Genomic DNA, 20,812 nt, shown 5'->3' with positions numbered 1-20,812 from the left:
ATTTAATGGCTCCGTACGACACACACCAGGTTGTTACAGATCCAGCAGTTGAGAACTCTGAGTATCACTAGATTCGACGCGAAAGGTTTGCATAGCTAACAAACGTCTTGTCTTTTTTAACGACGTCAAGGAGGCCAGTAATAAACCGCGCTTTATTGCTTAACATACGCAGCAGCGTTGACCAAGAGTGTGCCCACAAGGAATGTTTTCTTACATAGCTTATAATATTTTTCTCGACCTTGTATTGTTCTACGTGGGGGCAACATTTATGGAGCATATATTGCGCGCTGAAATTAGGATTGGTGTCGTTTGGTGAGCGTTATTACACAAGATAGTACGGTGCTAATTTTCGGTTTATAGGTCTCTTTTGTTGATGTAGTCCAGTGGTAGTCCGCCATACATTTATAATGTGAGAATTGTCTTTTCTATATAGACGTGAAGTATATTTCCACAAGGCAGGTGAAAAAAGGAACGAGACGGTTCGGGTGCCCTACAAAATTTTGTTGCCAAGATAACATGGCCCAGAGAAACTTTTCTGTGGCAAACCACGATACTGCTTATGTGTCCACTCTCCCTCTCATCATTGGCTGCCACCACACACTCCTCCTCAAACGATTAAAAAAAATTCACAGCTTCATGAAATTGACGAGAGGTTTCCGAATCCACATGATCACTTTTTATGGATACACTTGAACAAACGAAAGTGGCGTCATTTAAGTCCAGGTGTGCGGGGAGATTGTGAAACGAACTATGAAGTGGGCCTTTACATCGCTGCGCACTGTTACCATTCCCCTTTTTTTTACAAACACTGCATTTAAACAAATGAAGTCAGCTGTGATCTGGCTAAATCTCTTTCGAATAAACTTAAAATTAGCGATGAAACATTTGAACAAGAAAGATGAAATACAATAAATAGTCATTTTTGTGGTAGTAGCAATCATTATGAAACCGACGTTGGAAATACAGGAAGTGCTTGTATACGATTACTCGCTTACTGTAGTGCTTAAAGAAGAGTGTCGAATTTTCTCTGACGTAAATATGCGAGAAAAGCTGGAAGAGCAGTCTATATAGTTGGCAACATCTATATAACGGTACAGGGAATGCCAGTCAGTGTTGCCATATCGCTAAAACGAGATAAAAAAGTCCGCTAAAATCGTCAAGAGGTGCTTGTTGAATCCGCTCACAATGCCATGAGAAAAATGAAGTGCGAATTCCACATACAAGGTTTGCCGAGAAGCAGGCTATGAACGAGCGAGTATAAAAATCCTCTAAAACAGCAACACTGCATCCACGACCATATAAGGCCGCAGTAAATTGCGTGCATGTTTTCTTGCCTTAAAAGCCAACAGCAGCAGTATTTTGCACCGCATAAAACACTGTAGTATCAGGTTGATATTACATTTTACATTTTACATCCGAGATACCACGAGTGGATATGTCACGAAATATGCATTGTTAGGTGCAGTTTACTGAATAGTAATATCATTTTTCACTGCTGAATTAGAGTTGTAAAGTGACAGTCTGCTGAAATTTTGTGACTCTCATTTTCTTTTTAAATTGACTGGATAAATCGCTACTCCGCTTTCAACAAGCACAAGATTTAACCTATTTCTTTTATATGCATCATACCTTATAAAATTCAGTGCAGTGGTTGGCGAGAAAAACATATTTTCATGTATTTTTCTAGAAGCCCCCGTGCTAAACATTGCTCTTAACAGGAAGCTTTAGCTCAGAGGCTTCTATGCAAATAGGCAGGAACGGAGACAACCTTTTTCTCGGCAACCTCAGCACCGAATTCGATGACGCTTGCTTCATGAAAAAAAAATCGCCAAAATTAAGTGGCTGTAGAAAGAGTATTTTTGATTTAGGGTGTCGATGTTTTTATAAAAATTGTAGAAAATCACAAAGCTTCCGAAAATAAATTTATTCCGTTTACAAGTCTGTAATAAAGCAATAAAGAAGAATGTATTTTTTAAAAATCTGAACCTGATTATACATATACAATGGACAAAATTTATGTGTTATAGACAACACAGTAAAACAGACCATCAATTGGTGAGCCGGGCCTATTAAAACCCCTTGTAACAGTTGTTAGAAAGCGCTCGTCCTTGTGTTGCTCCTCTTCTTCCTCCCTGTTTGTTTGCGTAGAAAAAGTTTTTAAATAATGGACCCTATATTAACTGTGGCCCCCACTGATCACAATGCGCCACCTAGCGGCGGCGTCGTGAAATTCGCGTCTTACACCTTATACATATATATATATAGCACATACCCAGTTACCCAAGTCGGCGACAGAGACGTTCGTTGAAGTGCGCCACATACCCGGTAACCCACGTCACGAAAGGGGTTCATTGAAGAGCAGCACATACCCAGTCACACATACCCAGCGACCAAGGTTGGCCTGACGGTTGGTATCAAACCTTGTTCCCGCATCACACAAACTAGACGTTCTACCCACTGGACTACGCACTGCCCAGTAAACGGCAGCAAAGTGGTTAGGCAGAAAGTCTCCTTAAAGGATTCCCCCCACCAGGTCTGGCCATTTTGAGCCGACAAGCGCAGTGCACACAATGCAGGCTCACGATCGTGTCTGCGAAGCACTGCATAGCCACGCGCCGCGGAAAGAGCTGAAATTTCAAACAAAACGCCATTTGCCCTTCTCATCGCGGTGCCGCGCTCAGGAAGTGCGCATACGTTCATGTATATGCTGTGGCGTCGCTCATAGTGACACGAGACACTTCGATAATTATCCAAGGCGACATCTGTTATTTTGTATAATCTGTTGCTTCAACAGACGGATTACAGTTCAGAGAAATAATGAAGCAAACAAACCGAATGTCTGCATGTTTTACTTCGCACCACAGCAAGAGAGATGCACTTCCGGTTCGTCTACTTGTTCCTAAGTCATGCAATCGCGTGCGCTGAGAGTGAAACTATGTCATTTTATACCGTGTTCCAGTGTTCCGCTTGCGTCTGCCTCAGTGTTCGTGTAGCACTGACTTACACCTCTATATAGTCGGGTATTCTCGTGCACAGCGCTCAAAATCGTGCGCTGCGCGAAACCAGACAAATGCAACAGCTCGCGCACGCGACCGTCAGCCGAAGTGCGGAGCACAGCCAATAAGTGAGAAGAAAAATGGTGAGGCCCGTGACGTATGCGTTACGCAATGCTCCAGCTTCGGTATGGGAGAACACAGGGAAGGGATTTCGCTTGCGGAGGCTAGATGGGGCAACTGGAGGGAGTGTCCTTGTTGGCGGTGACGCTCGCCTCCCGAAATCATATGTTGGTGGCATTGAAATATTTATATCTCGGCTATTATAATGAACCAATTCGAAAAATGCTTGCTGTAGAACGCTCCCGAGAGGGCACGTAACAACTTCCAGAATATTGCCACGTGCGTTTATTTCAGCTTCTAGCGACGCGAGGTACGCCGGTCGCGTCGCAGCGACGCGAGCTGCGCAGGCGCGTCGCTTGACGCGTTTCGATCATGCACGCGAACCGTATAAATGCGGGACCACCGCCTGCGCTGGCTCAGTCCGACGAACGCCCCAGACGCGCTTGCTGCTTTCGCCGTCACCGCGTTGTTCACTTGATTTCGGGCACAAGTTCGCCCATTAAACTCTTTTATGCGAAGCATATTACGAGAGCACAACCCAGCTCCTCAGGCGCGGCGGTGTTGCCTTGAAACCACGTGACACCGTGACGTCACGACAGAGGAGAAGTGGCTTTGTCTCAACTCTTGCAAGACGAGCTGGGTGGGAATCGAACCAGGGTCTCCGGAGTGTGGGACGGAGACGCTACCACTGAGCCACGAGTACGATGCTTCAAAGCGGTACAAAAGCGCCTCTAGTGAACGCGGTGTTGCCTTAGAAACGAGCTGTTTGCACAGGCGCACATTTCGTTGCCGCGCCGAACGCTGCGTTGCTCGACGCTCACCGCGTCCAATGCGGGGCGCGTAGTTGCTGCGCCGTAGCCCATTGTCTTACACCCCTTGGCGGGTCGACGGGAACGCTGTCGCGTTCCACTCTTGAAGGCGAAGCAGAGTAACGCATGAGTTGTTTCTTCGTCTAGCCGAACCAAATATAGCCAAGCAACAGCAGTTCACCAGGCTAAACAGTGGTTCAACAACTAAAATAAAGGCTAGTATGCTTGGCATCCTGGGCTTAACCTTACCTAAGCCACAGCCATTTTTTACATCTAACGTCGACGCGGTGTTCCTTTCTGTCTGCCTGCGTGCCAGGTAGCCCACCGTGACCTACGTGACAATATAACAAATGATTGGCACGTGGCCTGGTGAGGGGCCCTTAATGGTACGTGAAGTTCCTATAGAATGCTAATCACCTTAAAAACGAAAAGTCAAAATTGTTTTAACGTTAGCGTAAAAGACATACCGTCTTCCGACTCGCATGCCAATAGGCACTTCTGGTCGACGTTGTACTGCGATCCGACAAGGGTGCAATCCTTCAATCCGAACGTGAGACATACGGAACCGGCACAGTCGCCATTGATGCACACCTGGGAGCGCTTGTTGCAAACGGTCAGGTTGGCCTTGGGCTTCCCGGGAGGACAGACGGCGTTCTTGCTTCTACGGGCGATGTCAAGGCTTGGAACACCCTGCGCTTCGTTGGGCTACTTTCTTTCGCTAGGGCAATGGGCTTCGTCGGCCGGCTTTCTCTAACTGGGGACACTTTGGGGACTGGGGTGCGTTGCAGAATCGTGTTTTCGGTAGCGGCTCATAACAATGCACAACAGGCGTTGCAACAGTAAATAATCGAACTAGCGTTTCCTTTCCGGGCGCTCTAACGGGCCAGACAAATACACGCGAAAGAGTACCGACTATCAATTACTGCTTTGTGTTCAACTGTACAGAATATAAACTTAATGTCTTGGCTCTCTTACCAACGCCTACATATATTCTAGTAGAATCGAACAGTAAACGTCAGTTGATAGTCAGCGCTGTCTTGTCATACCTACTTGGATGTCTCGTGCTAGAGCGACACTTTTTTCTGAGCCCTCCCCGACTTTCCCAACCGTCGCTGCTAATTGGTGCTTTTGTTTAAATATAAAAATAGCACTATGTCAAACCCACTAGCCCAATAGCACATTCTTGCGAATTAAAGGAAGCCGTATGTTTAAGTGTGCGTAGTATTCTCACTGTGGTAGCGGAAGACCTGAACGGAAGAAGCAGCAGTGTGGCGTCGACTTTACGCGATACCGTTTTCGATTCTATAAAAGGAAGATGTCTGCACTCGTTGGTTGCAAAAAAATAGTGACTCGCATATAAAGGAACGGCATATAAAGGAACGCTCAGTGTAAAACTGAGCGCAATATAACCATGAACCATGAAAGGAACGGAATGAATATGTGTAGTTAACGGACTTATGGTGTACAAGCACTGCTTGCGTGGCCGGCTCTTCACGATGCGTGGCCTTCCTGGAGGATGAAAAATCTACTTTTACGTCAGTATTGTACCGCTAACCTCCAAGGAAGGGACTTCGACTTCGGAGCGTCGGCAGGAGTGAGTACCGCTAGTTACGCGGTGACAAAGGCATTGTCGGCTCTTCCGGGCATAGTAAGTTTCTCGTGCGTTATCTACGCACATCCACCACAACTCACGCTCAAACTTAAACACACTCGGTCGCCCATGCGTCAAGAAAAAGAGAATGGGCGCGCTCTTGAATCGGTGCTCCGAATCATGGGTGCTGGACTGCACCGACAGCACACAAATGTTCGGAGCTGAATGTTTCTTGATGGTCCACAGAATAAGCGAGTGGCGAGCGATAATACATCAGCGCTACAAGATATTAAAAAGTGCAGAAGCTCTACGTTCCAAGCCTGGTGCTTGGCAAGAGCAATTTTACCGCAACTGAGCACACCCGCGAGCCAGAAGGCCGGAAATAAACAATCAGATAGTGACCACACCTAAGAGCGTTACTGAGGCAGAAACATGACAAGCCGCTAATTCGAAGGAATTCACAGCTGAATAACGACGAGGAAAATACACCTATCCTGATTTAATTCAGAAGCGAAATGATTGGACAGCTTAGGGCGCTATAACCTAAATCTATTCGAAACTTTTCTAACTTTTCTATTCCAATTCTGCAATCAGCCCTCCGCGATTGGTCAAAACTTTTTGACCAATTAGATAAGAAAAACCGCTCAATGTAGGCAATGTTATTCGTTTTGAAAGTAAACAGAAGCGACCTCGTTCAAACGAGGAGAGCGTTTGCTTGGGTTGTTCAGGCAATGCTGTCGGTCACCGCCCGATGCATGCGTCGGCGGTTACGTAAATTTCCCGCAAGGAGATCTGAATAAAAACATATTGGACTAGCTTTACGTTATAGAGCCCCGCAATACATTTGTAGCGGCTTTTTGTACAAGCACCATGTGCGCTGATCGCGCCGTTTGGACAACGCATAAAGAGCTCCCAAAGCGCTTACATATTCTCTGAAGCTGTTGCCAAAGCTTTGCGCACGGTCTACAATAACCGCCGAAAAATACATTTGCTGAGCCTAACCCGGGGTCATGCATATCCATTATAAACACGGATGAAACGGAGGTAAGCTGAGGCAAGCAATGGACGCATCACCACGTGATCAAATATGGCAGCACCCACGGGATTGACGTGAGAAGGGACCATAGACGTTTTCATAGGGAAGGACGAGAAACTCGTTTCTGAACTGTGGTGCAGAAGTGCAAAGGCGTCTGCAATGGCGTTTCGCAGGGGCTCACGATCAATTAGTACAGACCAGAGGGCAACATGGCGATGACCGTGGTGTTCTCGTTGAAAAGGTCTATAGAGAGCGTGAAAAAGAGTATGCAGAGCGCATTAGAGCCGTTTACCTAGGTCCTTGGGACGATACAATCTGGGGCCTAAGCCACAAGCTTTTCGCTCGTAAGAGTCGTTTTCCAACGGTAATTTACAGAACATGGCGTTAAAGACGTGTTTCCAGCTCTCCGATTGCTCCAGACGCGTGCTGTCAGCAAAAGCATCGCCATCGAGATGGGTTTCCAATTTTAGGTGGTGGCCGTGTCTGTGGTGTGGACGTAGAAACCGCTTATTGGCCGGCCACCTCCAACATTCCGATCGAGTGGCGTCTTCTCCTACGAACAATTCTGGCGTCAGAACGCTTTTGTCAAAACTCGCGTGGGCATTCGGAAGAGGGGTGGGGGAGGGTGCATGGTTCATGATTGACTGCTCACCATTAGTCGCTGTGCGAGAGGCAACAGCCAATTTAAAAAGCGATGGCACCAAGCATCGCGATAGGGCGCGCGATCGCTTTCCGACCTTTAGATACTCGCCTGACTGTAGAGAGTCGCATGGGGCGCAGCTGTTGCTAAGTGGTAGCCATCGTGCTTCATGGCACGAACAGTGGCCTACAGTACGACAGCGCCAGCTCAAAGAAAGTTTTTTCTAACCGGTGGTTTTATGGTAGGTGGACGAAAACCCACTTATGACGACACAGCTACTGCGCGCTTAGGCAAGTACGCTGCAAGCAGGATATGAATTTTCAGCATAAATTGAAACGCGAGCAATTCCGAAACTATACTCCAAGGCATTGCTCCGTTTCCGGGTTCAGCAGAATTTTTGAACAGTGACCTATTTCAGACACTGATGCGTATAGTTGGAACTACTGCTTGCTTAGAAACCGGTTACACAGCGGTTACACACAGCATTCCACGTAATTACGCTTCACAAGCGCTTTCATCAGTTATTTCCTCTTCACTTTTCAATTTATGCTGATGGCATGTGCGCGCCATTGGTGGTTCTAAGGCGTTCGCTGCAATACACGCCATCCCATATGCTAAACGGGATAGCACACGAACGAATCCATACTGGACGACGCTACGAAGAGGATACGTGCAGTAAGCCCGCTCGCGGCATTCAGTCTCAGCGTCGCACTCCTTGGTCGTTGGCATTGGCATGCAATCCTTGTCGCAGCAGGGCCCGGCAGTAGGGCTGCGAGAAGAGGCCCTCATTAGCGGCAAAAATCCAGACTTATGTTAAAGGGATGTTCGCTTAAGACAAACATCCAATGCGTTTACATTGATAAAGCAATCTTTAAGAACACTACTTCCTGTAATTTTGTTGCAGTAGATTGATAATTCGGAAGGAAAGTTACTGTCAGTGTTGCGTTTTTCAATTTCGTGCCGGAACTCCAGGGTTGGTACTTGAGTGTGACATCACATGTTTCAACGAATGTTTTTCGCATTTTAGCCCCTTGTGGTTCAGCAAAGGTTCCTGAATCCTCCAAACATTAGTCTTTGGTTCATTAAGAATACGGCGTACCCCATTTTTACCAATAAAAAAAAATGTGCAGGGCACGAGTAGACGACGTCAAACTGTATGGTGTCAGGGTGAGCTGGTGTGCGAATTTGAAGACGGCGACTCCACGCGTCTTTAGTTCTTGCATCTTTTCTGGCGCACTAAGCGTCTTATAACGGTAAGAGTGGCTTTTTGGAAGTGTATTAGGTAACCTACTAATACATAGAAAATCGTTATTTCTTTATATAATGACCCTTTAAGCTTCCCATTCTGACCACAGGGCTCGAAAGCCGAACGTAGTCGTTGGAGCGCGCAGCTCCGAGTGGCTTACGACACCTCGTAAGCTACTTGCGCGAGACAGACTGCCATCGCTAATGTGGAAACGTAAATACCCGGCTTAACCCCCCCAAAAAATTGTATAAAAGTTTGGGTGGGCTCGTAACGTGGAAACGCAAACACTGTAAGCTTTGTGATAGCACGGCCTATATGGAGTGCAGTAAATGACGCGTAATACTGTGAGTTGGCTGATACTGTCGCATACGCACAGAGACAGCATGCAGGTCATTGGTCTCTCCATGACTTACAGGGGATTTCTGATACAACCACATTTCGGGAAACTTGCCGGAAGGAGCTTGCGGGCTCAACTCCCATCAGAAGCGAAATTGTTTAACCTCCATTTCTTTTCCCTCTACATTTTTCATAGCGAGTATGGAAAATTGGATTGTTTTGGGTTTCCTTATCTCTACCATAGGTAGGACTGTTGCCTTTTTTGCTAATATTGAACGCAGTTACCCAGATTCTTCTTAACGTACTAGCTTCTTAGACGTTGCTGGCCTCTGTCAGACGGTACACAACAGTAGTGGGGCTGAAATCATTACGCTCACATTAGCATCCAATAAGGCAGACGACCACGCGCATCTTTGCTCAATAGCCGAAATCTTGATTGCATTGCTGGCCAGCGTATGGCGCACTGCTTGACAAACACGTCATGGTGCCTTCTACAGTGGCAGCTGTTAAAGCTCCGTCTGCTATAGGTGTCTCCATTTACGAAGGGTCAAAAGGCTACCATGTCGCATGGTAACAGGTGTTGCAAGCAACTCAATTAGTTTGCACCGATTATTCGACCCCGGCCCAGCGACGCGAGGCCGGCCATGTCATCGCTGCCCACAAGTAGTCCTATAGTCTTTGCTATCGCAGTCGTCGTAGTGGGTACTCGCTACCGCTGTTTCGAATGGGACTTGCCAGGAGCAGCACTTTGCAACTCTCACCTGCATAACTTGCCGGGCTTGAGAGTGCATCCCGGGGCCTTGACAGAGTTGTGGCGCGCGTAGCAGCATGGTTCGAGGCATTCGGTTTCCGTGTAGCCACAGTCACATTCTTCATTGCCCTCGACAATGCCGTTGCCGCAGATTGGCTGGCTCTCCTCTGCACGGATTCGGAGGTATTGCTGTCATCAATGTCGCTCCCATCAGGGAACTAAAGGAATTGGTAGCCAGCAGACTGCTGTTACGAACCTATAACAAAACTCGGAACATTTAGAAACATGCCGTAAGCAGTGCGATCGACTCCCGTTAATTTGACCATTTTGTTAGTTCGACGTTCCGCTTAATTCGAACGCAATGAAAAGTCCAGGCAAGAAACCATACATTGCTACTGAAGAAATACTAATTTATTTCGAACGCGATAGCAAGCCACGTCGTTTAATTCGATCACAAGTGACGCTTCACTGGCTCACCCTCAAGAAGGTAGAGGTTCCTGAAAACCTTGAAAACATTAGAAGTTCGCCGGACGGCTCTCTGTGACAATTTTCTCACCCACCAACGAGAGTGATGATGTTTGTGGCTCGTTCACCGGATAACGACACTGCTAGAAACGCTACTGACCAATAGAAGAATCGACATTTGGGCAAGTTGGTACTTGTCTTTGTCGTCTTGCGCTGCCACTTCAAGATGTTACAGTCCAACCCTCAGGCAAAGTTTAGATCGGCTGCAGTCTTCACAGCGTGCTGGTTGATTCGCGCTTCAAGAGGATGAAGCCAAAATGTATTACAGGCCATTTCAATCAATAAAAGAGATCGAACTCGTTCATTCTGCTGCGATTTCTTAAATTCGACCTCTCGGATATTTCGATCTTTGCGGTTCCGCCGGAATTGGCGCAGGTGATTTATTTGCTTTATCCAGACTGGTTCACCCTTGATTCGGAGATAGAATGTCGAGCATCGCACACCAAAGAACTAAAGGAACGGACAGGGCTGGCAACTGCTACAACCAACCTCGGGCGTTGTTTTCATTCGCCACATATGAACGCAAGGGCAGACCAGAGTTGGAAAAGACGGGACGCGAGCGCAATTATTTCCTTTCGTCGGCTCTCTCCAGCTTATGCAAGCATGAAACGCTTCCATTAGTTTCGTTCTCCACTGCTGTTAATCAAGCTTTCCTTCAAAGTGTTGATTAGCTCACTATGTCCATCCGCTCTCGCTTAAGTATCCTTGAGAAATGGGTGATTGAGGAAATGTACCCCGCATATTATAGGCTTTCTCTTTCCAGAATAGTATCAGTGGTTTGGTCTTGCCATTATCGTCTGATTTCCTTCACTTAGTAACGTGCCCTTCGCATATGTAGTATGTAGGAAGACAAAATTTTTAATTTACAGATTTCTGAACATTAGGCACTGTGAGGTACCTAAAATCTTCCTCTGTGCATGAGTAATGGGGCCAGGGGCACACAAAGTGCAATGATAATTGTCCCTGCAAGCCACATGAGTAACTAAAATTGATTGACTCCTACAGTCGCACTCCTACAGAATTCTATTCGGTAGAATCCTTCTAGCGCCGCCCGTGTTTCCATATATACGCCTGCAAATTTTCATCTCAGTTTATTTATTTATTTATTTATTTCAGATACCCTCATGGCCCAGAGGGCATTATTGAGGGGAGTGGTACACACATTTCAATAAATTTGTACAAAAGGAGACAACGCATATATATAAAACATATATATATATACCGGAACAAATACATAATTCACTACCCAGAACATGAAACGAGTTCAAAATTTATACAATTACCAAAAAACGCTAAGTCACGCACAGAAAAGTCGAAAATCGCAAAAATTGAAAAACGCCACCATTAGCACAAACATGAACACAGCAAATCTGGGGGAAAAATACAGAAGGATGCGCATGATAACGAGAAAAATGCAAATGGAACCAAAGCTATGGCAAGCAATAATATGTTGATAATTTCTTCTTAAATTCATCAAAATCTTTCGAAAGTGCAATATCACATGGTAGCTGATTCCAGTCCAATGATGTTTTTGGAATGAAAGAATTCCTGCAGGATGTTGTACGGCACTGTGAAACACCAACTTTGCATGGATGATCTAAGCGGGATGAAACATATGTTGGCGGCGTGAGTAATGTATCTTTAAGGGTGGAATTCATGTGGTAAATTTTAAAAAACAGACACAGGCGTGATATTTTTCTGCGCGTTGAGAGAGGGGTTAGTGACAATGTGTTTTTCATTTCTGTGACGCTGGACAAACGATCATAGTTACGAAAGATGAAACGGGCTGCTCTGTTCTGTACGGCTTCGAGGGCGTCGATAAGAGAGTTAGTGAAAGGGTCCCATACTGAATTAGCGTATTCTAATTTGGAGCGGACAAGCGATTTGTACAGAAGAAGTTTAATAGGTGTCGGGGCTAAGGAAAAATTCCGTTTCAGATATCCAAGCATGCGGTTAGCGGACGCGATGATAGAAATGATGTGTGCCTTCCAAGCTAGGTTTGACGTTATGATGACACCGAGGTATTTGTAAGATGTTACCGGTGTTAGCAGGGAGGAACAAATAGTGTAGGGAGCGGGGCACGGATTGACGCGACGCGAAAAACGCATTACTTTGCATTTAGTATCGTTAAGTGTCATCTTCCATTGTGAACACCAGTTAGATATAGTAGCTAAGTCTTCCTGGAGTAGTACAGTGTCATTAGTATTTTTTATTTCCCGATAAACCACACAGTCATCCGCAAAAAGTCGCACTGTGGATGTTACGTTGTTAGGTAAGTCATTAATATATACCAGAAAGAGCAAGGGACCGATAACAGAACCTTGTGGGACGCCTGAGGTCACAGATACCGGTGATGAGTTAATGCCGTTAGCGTGCACGTATTGGAACCTGTTAGACAAAAAGCATTCAATCCATCGTAGTACATTTTGGTCGATGTTAAGTTTACTTAGTTTGTGAAGAAGCATGCTGTGAGAGACTTTGTCGAATGCTTTGGAAAAATCTAAATAGATGCAGTCAACCTCACTGCCACGATCAAGTATGAAGTTAATATCATTTGTAAAATTTATTAGCTGTGTTTCACAAGAAAAGTGTTTTCTAAATCCATGCTGCGCATGAGTAAAAAAGGATGATGACTCAAGAAAGTTTGCTAGGGATGACAAGATTACATGTTCCATTATCTTGCAAGGAATGCTGGTTAGTGATACTGGCCGATAGTTGAGTGATAGGTGCTTGTCGCCTGATTTATGGAGTGGAACTACCTTAGCCAATTTCCAGTCGTCTGGGACGTCACAAGTTTGAAGGGATTGCTCAAATATTTTCGATAGTATGATGGAAGAATATACTTTAGTGTTTTTCAGGATTTTAGTGCTGATATTATCGGGACCACATGAAGAGGATAACTTTAAACGATCTATGATACTTATAATGCCTTCAAAGTCAAAACGAATGGGATCCATAGGAAATATGATATCGGGAGTATAGTCAGGTGGTGATGCGCTAAAAGGGACAGAAAATGCATTAGCAAAAGTCTCGTTAAGTACATTAGCACTATCACTGTTAGGGATGGGATTTGAATGAGAATCCAGGAGAGAGATTGATGGCTGATCTGACCCATTAACAACGTTCCAGAATTTTTTAGTGTCAGTTAAAAGAAATGATGGCAGTGTGACATTAAAGAAATGTTGTTTAGCATCTTTTAACGATTTTTTATAAGTGCCAACTGCGGCTCTTAGAGCTGACCAATGCTCCGATCTTCCGGACGACCGCGCCCTGACATATAACCGCCTTTTTCTGTTCCCGAGGCGTTTTAAGGAACGAGTGAACCATGGGGACCTACGATTAGTCGTGATTATTTTACGAGGGACGTGCAATTCGATTAAATCATGCAGGTTTTCTTTAAACATGCACCAGTTGTCGTTAACAGATCGTTCGGCAAATGCCAGGACGAAATCGTCGAGAAAGAACCGGAGGCCATCATTAATTGCAGAAAAATTTGCTTTAGCATAATTGTAAATGGTTTTCGTTTTATTTGGCGCTTTATTCGACGGTAAATTCAACGTGACGTGCAGTAAACAATGATCACTTAAGCCTGGCAAGTATTTAACCTCGGAAACAAAATCTGGGGCGCTCGTTAGCAAAAGGTCTAATACGTTAGAACTGGTAGCTGTCGTCCTTGTCGGCTGAGTAACCATTTGTGTTAGCGAGAAGAAGGAGCAGAGGGCTGAAAAACTTGCCGACTCGGAAGATCCGTCACCGTCCACTGCAGGGCTAGACCAGTTAATGTTCGGGAAGTTGAAATCACCAAATATAAAGATAGGACGACCAGGAAACTTTGTTTGAATTATGTTCAGAATATCATGAAGGTCGTTAGAAAAGCCGACGGGCGTAGATGGTGCGCGGTAGCATGCACAAAATAATAGAGCTTTATGGTTAATTGTTACCTGTAGACATTTGAACTCCAGTGTAGTATCAACACTAACTTCAAAGCATTCTAGATTGTCGGACACAGCAATTAATACACCACCGCCGCGACCAAAAGAACGGTCACAGCGAAATACACGGTAACACTTTTCCGTTGAAAATATTTCATTATTATCTACAGTTTCATTGAGCCAAGTTTCTGTCAGTACAATGATGTCGGCTGCTGTAGTATCGGCCGTGCAAGATAAACTATCACGATTGCCAATGACACTGCGTATATTAGTAAAAAGAATTGAGACGTTATGTGGTGCTTGCGCAGGTCGGTGCTCATGTTCGTTGAGCTATCTAGGAGACAAAGGACCAGAGTTAGTTACAACAAGTTTTTCATCTTTTTCTCGAACGCTATCAGTTATAGGGCAGTAGGTATAGCATTTTTTCTTCAGAATAAGCTTATTAAAACGAAGACTAAACGGTTCACCGGGCTCAGTTTGCTTTGCGAATTCAGCAAGCTTTTTCCGTGCATGCCTGGTGTCCGGAGCAAAATCTTCATTCATCGAGAAATCGGACTCTTTTAGCTTGCTTTTTGCGCCCGAGTTAGTAGGTATTTACGCATGCTTACAAGACTGTGAGGTTCGGTGCAAAGCTCCTCCTCGGGTGTAACTGTTCTGTCAGACTCTGGTCGCCTGTCTTATCCCCTGGCCACATAACCTTGCTTTAATTTTAATTGTACTTTAATAAATCTGTAACGCCCACTTTTGATCCCCCCCCCCTCTCCGTATGAGATCTAAAGCGTGTGATTGAGCACTTCGCTCCTTTTAGTGAATTCCACAACAGTTCTCCTGCAGCGGCGGCGAAAACAGTCAACGACGGTGAAAACAGTAAACGACGGCGAAAACAGTCAACGGCGGCGAAAACAGTCAACGACGGCGAAAACAGTCAACGACGGCGCGCGGCGTCGTGGTCGACGCCAAACGTCGATGAAAGAGCACGCAGCAACGCCGCTTGTGTCGGAGCTCCTGAGCGGCCGTCTGACACCAGAGCTTCGGTGAGAACGGACCGGCCGACGCCGGTGCACTTCGGGCGATGCAATCAATAAGATCAATTGAAGTAGCACCCACACGAAAGGTATTTCAGGCTTAACATGTTAATTTAGTCAACTAAAAGAGGCGATTTGTAACGCAAGTAACGTTCGTCTGAAGTAATGCGCCACCTTTGCATAGGTAATAGCTAAAGAAAATCAGCGGAAAATAATAATAATTAAGAACAAAACATGGCAAATAAATAAATAAATAAATAAATAAATAAATAAATAAATAAATAAATAAATAAATAAATAAATAAATTTCGTCGGAAGCTTCGCACTAAGAAAAGCAAGTTGCTATAGCTATAAATTAAACTATACTTGGGTTTTTACGCGCCGACATGCCGATCTCATTACGAGGGAAGTCGTAGGGAGGGGAGAAGGGGTCCAGAATAAAGTTTACTCCCTGGTGTTCTTTAATATATGCACCCAGTGCACGGTACCTGAGGGTTATTCTAGACCGCGTCTATAGGATATCCGACGGCTGTCAGTGCAAGCTACAGAGCACTCACACATGTTCAACCAGCATTGGTTACGTAGGGTGGGCAGTGAACGGATTTGTCTATAACGCCGACCGTCTCGCATACACTCGTATGCACTCGAAGCTAATTTGTCACCGTTATTTCAGTTTATGGCAATGATTTAGCCTCATTCAGCACCTAATTTTTCTTTTACAATGTTTTCTTTGAATATTACACAAAAATGACAGCACAAGGCTAGCGTTACTGTTTAAGTACCTAGATTTACCGACACGTGGTTGATGAAAGTATCAATATTTATGCAGTAAAAAGTAGGTTATACGGTGATATAATAGCCGACCTAAAGAAAAAAAAAACGTAAATGCTATAAAATGTCGAAGCATAGGTACTAAGCAACAAAATGAAACCATAAAGAATAAAAATGCCGTCCTGCACTTTCGTTAACGAAGTCTTGTCAGGTCGTAAAAAAAGAAAAAAAATCCATCGTTGCCACGGTGTTCGAACAACTGCAGTTCTTTATTTAAATGTTGTAATCTCATTTTCTAAAACTACGCCGGCAACCTTGAGCCGACTTCCTTGTTCACGTGTTCAGTGGCGTAGCTAGGTCGTCTGGCACCCGGGGCCCATAGGTCTTCTGTCACCCCCCTCCCCGGGTGTAGCCGGCGGAAAGAGGGGTGTCTTCAGACGTATATGACACCCCCCCCCCCTCACTGGCCCCTTGCACCCGGGGCCCACGGCCCCCCGGCCCCCCGGCCCCCCCTGTTGCTTCGCCACTGCACGTGTTTGGGAAACATCGCACGGCCCTCCCCAAACCGCCCATTGAAGAGGTTCGCGCGCTTTAGTGCAAGTGACCGATAGAAGCTCGCCTTCGAAGCAGTTCTCGCGGGGTGACGTGCCGTCGACCATGGGCTTGATGACTTCGGAGATGTTGCCGCGGCTGCAATCGGAGAACAAGCGGTTGTTGGGGTCCATTCCTGAGCTGGCTTGAGAGTACATGATGTAGTTGCCCCCGCGCTTCTTTCCGGGCACGCATTCGCTGTTGTCCGGCTCGTCATGCTGCACGAGACGCTCATATATAGGTACACAGTCTTCTCCCTTTAGCGATAATTCGGTTTACAACAATTCAGCCGACAATCAACGCTGTCTTGTCTTTTTCCTTCACTCTAAAAAAAAAAAAAGAAACACTACATCTCTATGGGTGTATGCTTGTCTCATGGCTAACGCACTATGCTTTAGTGCTATAAAAATTTTGTTGCACATGACCACGAGCTCTAATTACACGCGCAATCAGAAAAAGGCGCAGTTGAAAAGTGTGTAATAATTCTGACCGCCTAGTGCGTACAGAAAGAAGTACATGAAACGAGAATTTGACAGCGATAGATATGAATGTTTGTTTGATGCACTTTTCGTATCGTCTGTCGCTGCCACGATAAGTTTTACTTGCCATGAAATGTTGGTAAGCAAGAAAGCTTAATCAGTGGACACCAATGGTTTCAGCTTATCCTTTACCATGTGAGAGCTGTAGCCATGAAACAACCGAGCACACTTCATACCCCCATAAGGTGCTAGGATGTTTAAGTGCGTTTTTCACCTCCCATCTTTTCGCGCTGTTCCGAGAATGAATAAACACCAATTCGCCGAACTTCTGTCCTTCAATACTAAGAGACACTCGCCATCACGCATTCGTTTTCATACCCTCTTTGTTATGTCTTCGTGGTCGAGCCATCGTGGTCATCCTAGCACCATCATTGGTTGTCATACTATTGTGGTCACGCCATCGCCATCCCCTGGTCCTAACGTCGTCGTCATCGCCATGTCGTCGCATATCTACGTCATCATTTAAGAATCGTCATGTCAATGTCGTCATGATGTCGTCATACCGCCTTTGTTGTTCCATTGACGTCATTCCTTCTTTGTTTCATCGTCGTCGTCATTGCGCCGAAGTTGTACGGTCGTCGTCGTGCTGCTGGACGACCTTGGCAAGCGAGTGCCATAGCAAAGTAGGACGACACCGGTGTATGACGCACATAGCCGAATTAACTGAAGCCTCAGAGTGACCATACAAATGTTACATAAGGTGACTTCAGAAATATGGCGTGCCGCTTCATTGCTCGAATGCTAATCACACTAACGTCGACAGACAGCGTGAGATGAGTTCAGCAGTAATTTTCTTTTTCATAGTGGAGTAGTGAATCAATGGCTATAGCCAGTGCGGAGCCCTTTGCTTTATACTGATCTCTGGCGCCCCACCCGTTGTGCCGAAGCCCTTTCCTGCGTACTGCGCATTGCTCTGCGGTGCCCAGAGAATTCGTTCGCCCAAGGACGGACGTTATTACGGTTGATCGCAGTAGGAGACGGACGTATAGTAGTACAGTGGTTAGATAGCTCGGCTTGAAGCCGATAAAAACTGGTTAGATTCCTCCCCGCTATGAAGCATATTTAAAGCGAAGCTTACTTTTTTTATACAGTTTATACGGGAAAACTATCGTACGACTTTGACAATGTTTCTCGGGTGGCTCCAGCCCAATTTTTTTAAATGTATATAAGAATGATTTGCAGTTCGTGAGAACAGACGGACACGTTTAGCCAGCTCCTTCGCACAGAACCGCTGTTTTATTAGTTACTTATTTACTTTAGAACTCGAAGGGCCTGTTAGGACATTGCGTAGGAAGGGATGGGAAAGGCCAAGCGTAAATGCAATGTGTACAATGTAAATGAAATAGGAAGACACTGATGAAGCAGCGCACTGAAAACGGACAGGTTCACGCAGGCATGAAAAAGGTCATACGCATGTCGAGCGCCTGTGTATGTCCTTTCCAATGTGCGCGTGAACGTGTTTGTTTTAAGTGCGTTTGTTTTAAGTGCGCTGCATCATCAAAGTTATGGCTCACCAACTAGCTCATCAATATCTATTACGTATAGGAAGACATTGGATACAATAAAAAATGACCTAAACGTTGAGCAGATACAAAGAAAAAAAGAAAAGAATGAAAGCTGATGTACGAGTCTGTGCGTCTACTCAAGGTTCCCACTACCGAGACACCACACGGGTTTGACTGTGTCGAGTGTAAAACTGGGAAGATGGCGGGATCGCTTGCCACGAGAGTTAACGCTCGCCGTTGGCGAAATGCCCGGTTGGGAATGCCGCCCAGACATTTCCTGCGCTTTGCGAACGAGCTGGGCGTGTACTCACGGGCGATCCGAAGTTGTGGCCGATCTCGTGGCAGAAGGTGATCTCGCTGACCGCCTGAGGCACGTAAGCGTTGTAGTTGACAAACGAGATCATGCCCGTGTTCAAGCTGAGATGTGACAGGCCGAGCTGAGGTCGCGTCGGATCCTCGGACAACAGTCTGTTTTTGTCGCACACCCCTTGGCTGTGGGCTGCGCGTTGCGGCACGACCCGTTGCATTGCCGTTTCGAAGAGAGATCAATCGTCTTTAACCCCCCTCCCCCCTCCCCCCCCCTCCCACGCACACACGCACACAAAACCGGAACACCTTTCTACATCAAAGAAAATTAAAACAACTTGTTCACATTTATTTATGCTCGTGCAGAGGGCACCAGAAGAAAATAGCGCCTGTGTGTGTCTGTTTTCTCTTCTACGTCCTTGTGCTATTTGCGCTACGAGAAAAACTGCAGAAGAAAATGAACACGAAAATATAGTGTAAGCGTTAATTAGTACGACTATTACTTATAATTCGTTTATTGAGCTATCCTCAACTGAAAACTTCCTCCAGCGCATCTAAAACAATACTATAGACTTTGCGTTAGATATCGAGAGCCTAAATCAGAACTTTAAGGTGTAAAATTCATCGTATAAAGGTGATATGCTGGGCCTTGTGGGATAAGCATTATTCAGTTCTAGAGACAACTAATGTAAGCTAACTCTGTGACGTGTAGCTGTAGGGAACTCTGCAAACCATAGGTTTCCATGGACGCATGATTCACTGCTGAAGTCGTCTACACTGCAATACATTTTTTAGCGTGTTCATCTTTTTACCTTTAAGCTGGCTCTAACGGAGAAAACGAATTATCGTCGGCTTTTGTAGAAGTATGACGTCAGTTGGTAATTATTTTATCTTTTGTCCCTTGCGGACCGCTGTTCTGATATACAACAAAGAAAAGGTTGTTTTATTGTCTCCATCCATCTCCATATTAAAGCAGGGGGATGGAGGGGAGGCTGGTGCATTGTATATATATTTTTTTCGCACACAATATATGCTCCTACACAACATGCAACAAAAGGCACAGTGTCTGTTAAATTACGTTGTTTGTTTATGGCGAGAATACTGTGAACGCAGCGTCAATTCTTTCCTGTGCACAGAAGCTTTACCTTAGTGAGCAAACATTAAAGCTTGAGGAAGTTATATATATATTTTTTATCTAGTGGGGTGATAGGGTGCAGGAGAATTTGTTTTACTGATCACTATACTTTTGCGCTGTATTCTTTGAACGCATATTGAGAAAAATGACGTGGAAAGCGCAGAAGGAAGTACTGAACAACGCTTTGCACTTTGATTTTCGAGTTCGTATCAAATCTACATGTTATAATGTCTGTCTCACGTCCAAGAAGTTTATAAAGAAATATAAAATGGCAGTCCTCAGAGCCTTTCTCCTGGTAGTGGATGAAGCCAGGAGCAAGCGTATTCTTCTATAGAAAAGGAAGGCCTCACCACAAATAAACGTTCATATTAGCAGCTAAAACTCACCTTTTTCTGAAGTGAACTTCTTGGTCAAGGACAGTGGTTATTTATTTATTTATTTATTTATTTATTTATTTATTTATTTATTTATTTAATATGCACAGCTACATAAAGCATTGCAGTGGTGGAGGAGTCTGTCAATATTATTTGTTGCAGGCACGTTTGCAGATAGAATTTGTTACAAAAACTTCAAGTTTGCACATCATACCATAGCGGACAAAAAAAAAAAGAAAGAGCGACTGAAGGAAATGTAAATTGACAACATGACGACATGAGAACTTGCATGAACGCGTCAGCCTACAAGTTACCATTGTTACCAGAAACAAAATATGCAAATTGTCATCAAGATTCAAAAGGAGTCCGCGGCTTCACTTCCATGGCTTCGTTTGCACTCTAGACGCCACGTTATAAACGCTATTAACTTCAAAACATTGACTAATGGCTTATTTAATTTTGAGGCGCGAATCACGACAAGGACAAAGTAAAAGCACATAAAAGAATGACATGCTGCGCCAGCGTCGGTTAGGTTCAGTGCTTTGTTTGTTTACTTCTAGCACAGTGAAGCATAGCGATTTCTG

The 20,812-nt window shown here is 45.1% G+C and overlaps 1 protein-coding gene across 4 annotated transcripts in view; it reads right to left on the bottom strand.

Annotated features, from left to right (window-relative positions):
- Window positions 1-20,812, bottom strand: part of LOC135913345 (disintegrin and metalloproteinase domain-containing protein 10-like) — a 160,943-nt gene that overhangs the window by 9,187 nt on the left and 130,944 nt on the right. For 3 of the 4 annotated variants that reach the window (XM_065445937.1, XM_065445935.1, XM_065445936.1), the window contains exons 7-11: window positions 18,725-18,912; window positions 16,398-16,587; window positions 9,536-9,692; window positions 7,863-7,961; window positions 4,393-4,586 (exon numbers count right to left, since the gene is read on the bottom strand). In XM_065445937.1, the coding sequence (XP_065302009.1) occupies window positions 4,393-4,586; window positions 7,863-7,961; window positions 9,536-9,692; window positions 16,398-16,587; window positions 18,725-18,912 (828 nt within the window). Of the gene's footprint in view, window positions 1-4,392; window positions 4,587-7,838; window positions 7,962-9,535; window positions 9,693-16,397; window positions 16,588-18,724; window positions 18,913-20,812 lie in introns of all 4 variants that reach the window. The other variant, XM_070537171.1, reaches the window with a different exon arrangement.

Source organism: Dermacentor albipictus, chromosome 4 (assembly GCF_038994185.2).
Source record: "Dermacentor albipictus isolate Rhodes 1998 colony chromosome 4, USDA_Dalb.pri_finalv2, whole genome shotgun sequence".
In the NCBI taxonomy this organism is placed as follows: Eukaryota; Metazoa; Arthropoda; class Arachnida; order Ixodida; family Ixodidae; genus Dermacentor; species Dermacentor albipictus.
The sequence above is the reverse complement of the archived record's forward strand: the minus strand, read 5'-3'. Positions and strand labels throughout refer to the sequence as shown.